This window comes from Mandrillus leucophaeus, unplaced genomic scaffold (genome assembly GCF_000951045.1).
Source record: "Mandrillus leucophaeus isolate KB7577 unplaced genomic scaffold, Mleu.le_1.0 Scaffold6, whole genome shotgun sequence".
Lineage (NCBI taxonomy): Eukaryota > Metazoa > Chordata > Mammalia > Primates > Cercopithecidae > Mandrillus > Mandrillus leucophaeus.
Window position 1 is genome coordinate 1,239,900 of NW_012106474.1, and position 2,266 is coordinate 1,242,165.

Sequence of the window (2,266 nt, forward strand, 5' to 3'; positions counted from 1 at the left end):
GCATTGGGAGCTGTCACCCCACTGCCGCCAGTGTCTGCTTGGTGACCATGTGGTTCCATTCTCCTAAGCCATCTCAACAGGCCAGAGTACACCCTTCTGGCTTCAGCCATTTCTCTGCTCCCTGGTTGCCAAAAGCAACAGCGGCAGCAGAGCAGGGCAGTCAGCAGGAGTCAGTGTGAGCTCGACGCCAAAACCACCCAGGGACATTTACCTGGCAACCGGAAATGGAATTCCAGCTTCCCGTCCACCTTTTGTCTAACCCCTTACCTGGCAACCGGAAATGGAATTCCAGCTTCCCGTCCACCTTTTATCTATCCCCATCCGTCGCATGAGATGAGTCTGGCGAGTTGTTAATCCTCTGGAGCCTTTTCTCATCTGTAAAATGGGAACGATAAATAACCTCCAGGGTAGGTAAGGCCTTACGCAGATTAAATGCGACAAAACGTTCCTCATGTCATTCCCAGCAGTCAGTGGGCCTTCAGGACTATGGGTGTCCTTCTAGATAATTGGCATCCCAGAGAACCAGAACAAACAGAGGAAAAGGTAGATTGTTGCCAGGATACAATGTTTACATTTGGGTAAATCTCCTACATCCTCAATAACATCCAGAGAAATTCAAAGTACAACGATAATGAGTTACTCTTTTTTGTGTAATGAATAATCAGGATTTGATGAGTTTTCAGTGCTGATAAGGGTGCAGTCGACACTGCTGGCAGAGGTGTAAATGGGTCCATTCCATTGGAAAGATCTTAAAGTTTACACCGCCGCACACATCACAGAGTACTGCAGAACCATTAAAAATCACTATTCTTCTTTAGAGATAGGATCTTGCCGTGTGGCCCAGGCTAGAGTGCAGTTAAAAACCATGATTTGCTTTTAAAGACTACAAAGATGGGAAAGTAGAATATAAAAATTGTATATATTAAGTGAGAAAAATAGGTTATAAAATGGTATATACATACAGTATAATTCTGATTTAGTTTTATGGAGGGGTTGTCATTTGTTTTTGAGACAGCGTCTCCCTCTATCCCCCAGGCTGGGAGAGTTACAGTGGCACAATCTTGACTCCCTGCAGCCTCAACCTCCCAGGCTTAAGCAATCCACCCACCTCAGCCTTCCCCAGTAGCTGGGACCACAGGTGCGCACTACCACGCCTGGCTAATTTTTGCATTTTTTGTGGAGGCGGGGTTTTGCCGTGTTGCCCAGGCTGGTCTCAAACTCCTGAGCTCAAGCGATCCTGCTGCCTGGGCCTCCTGAAGTGCTGGAATCACAGGTGGGAGCCACGGCTCCTGGCCCCCGATTCAGTTTTTTATAGACGTACAGTAGGCCGGCTCCTTGATGTTGTTTTTCCTAGGTAATGGGAATTATACATAATTTTTTTCTTGTATATTTCTGTTCATTTCCCAAATTTTTTGCAACGAGAATGTGTTACGTGTATAATGAGAAAAACATGACTCGTTGGCCTGGGTCCACTCGGCACTGGGTCGCTGGAAGGGGCCGGTAATGTTCTGCTTTGCTCCACAGCTGCTGCTGGACACCCACTCGCTGAAGATGGTCCTGCTCGATCTCCCCTCCATTGGCTCGCAGGTGGTGAGGAAGGCACCCGCCAGCTACACCAAGATTGTTGTCAAAGGCATGACCCGGGCTGAGATGATCCTCAAGGTGATGGCTTGTGTCTTTCCCGGGGATTCTGTTACAAGGGGCCGGTTATTCAATCTCTTTTTCCGAGAAGCTTTGGTTTTGAAAGCACAGGGTAGGTCCCGTCCTCACCGGCCTCAAAGCACGGTCCATGTTCTTGGGCTGAGCTGGATTTTGGCCTCATCAGATGTTGTTGAAAGTCTGTGGATCGTTACTGGGGCTCAGGAATTCCTTCTGACAAATGAATTTCTTGTTGTTGTGGGGTTCTCTTGTCATCAGATGCAGTCAAGCCTGGAGGGCAGGTGGTCGCCACGGTGAATCAGTGTATGTCAGGGCTCTGCTTCCCAGCAGGAATGTCAGGCACAGCCCTCAGTTCCTCCCCTCCACATCAGCCTTTCTGGCTTTCTGTACTCTGCCACTTTACATGAACTCTGAACAGATGTTGTAGTAACTGAATCTAATCAGCAAATGGATTTTTAAAAGCTCCATTTAACAAAAGACTGTACTTTGGGTGAGGAACGTCTGAAGCCCTGAGCATCTGCCTCTGGTTTCCAGCTATTTGGAAGAGCGGGGATGAGGCCTGGAGAACAGATGGTCCTGTGGTGATATGGTCTTAAAAGCCCAGGAC

At 48.1% G+C, this 2,266-nt stretch overlaps 1 protein-coding gene across 1 annotated transcript in view; it reads left to right on the forward strand.

Moving 5' to 3' along the window:
- VPS53 (vacuolar protein sorting 53 homolog (S. cerevisiae)) overlaps positions 1 to 2,266 on the forward strand; it is a 174,587-nt gene that overhangs the window by 162,070 nt on the left and 10,251 nt on the right. The window contains exon 18 of the mRNA XM_011999596.1: positions 1,525 to 1,662. Coding sequence (XP_011854986.1) covers positions 1,525 to 1,662 — 138 coding nt within the window. The remainder of the gene's footprint in view (positions 1 to 1,524; positions 1,663 to 2,266) is intronic.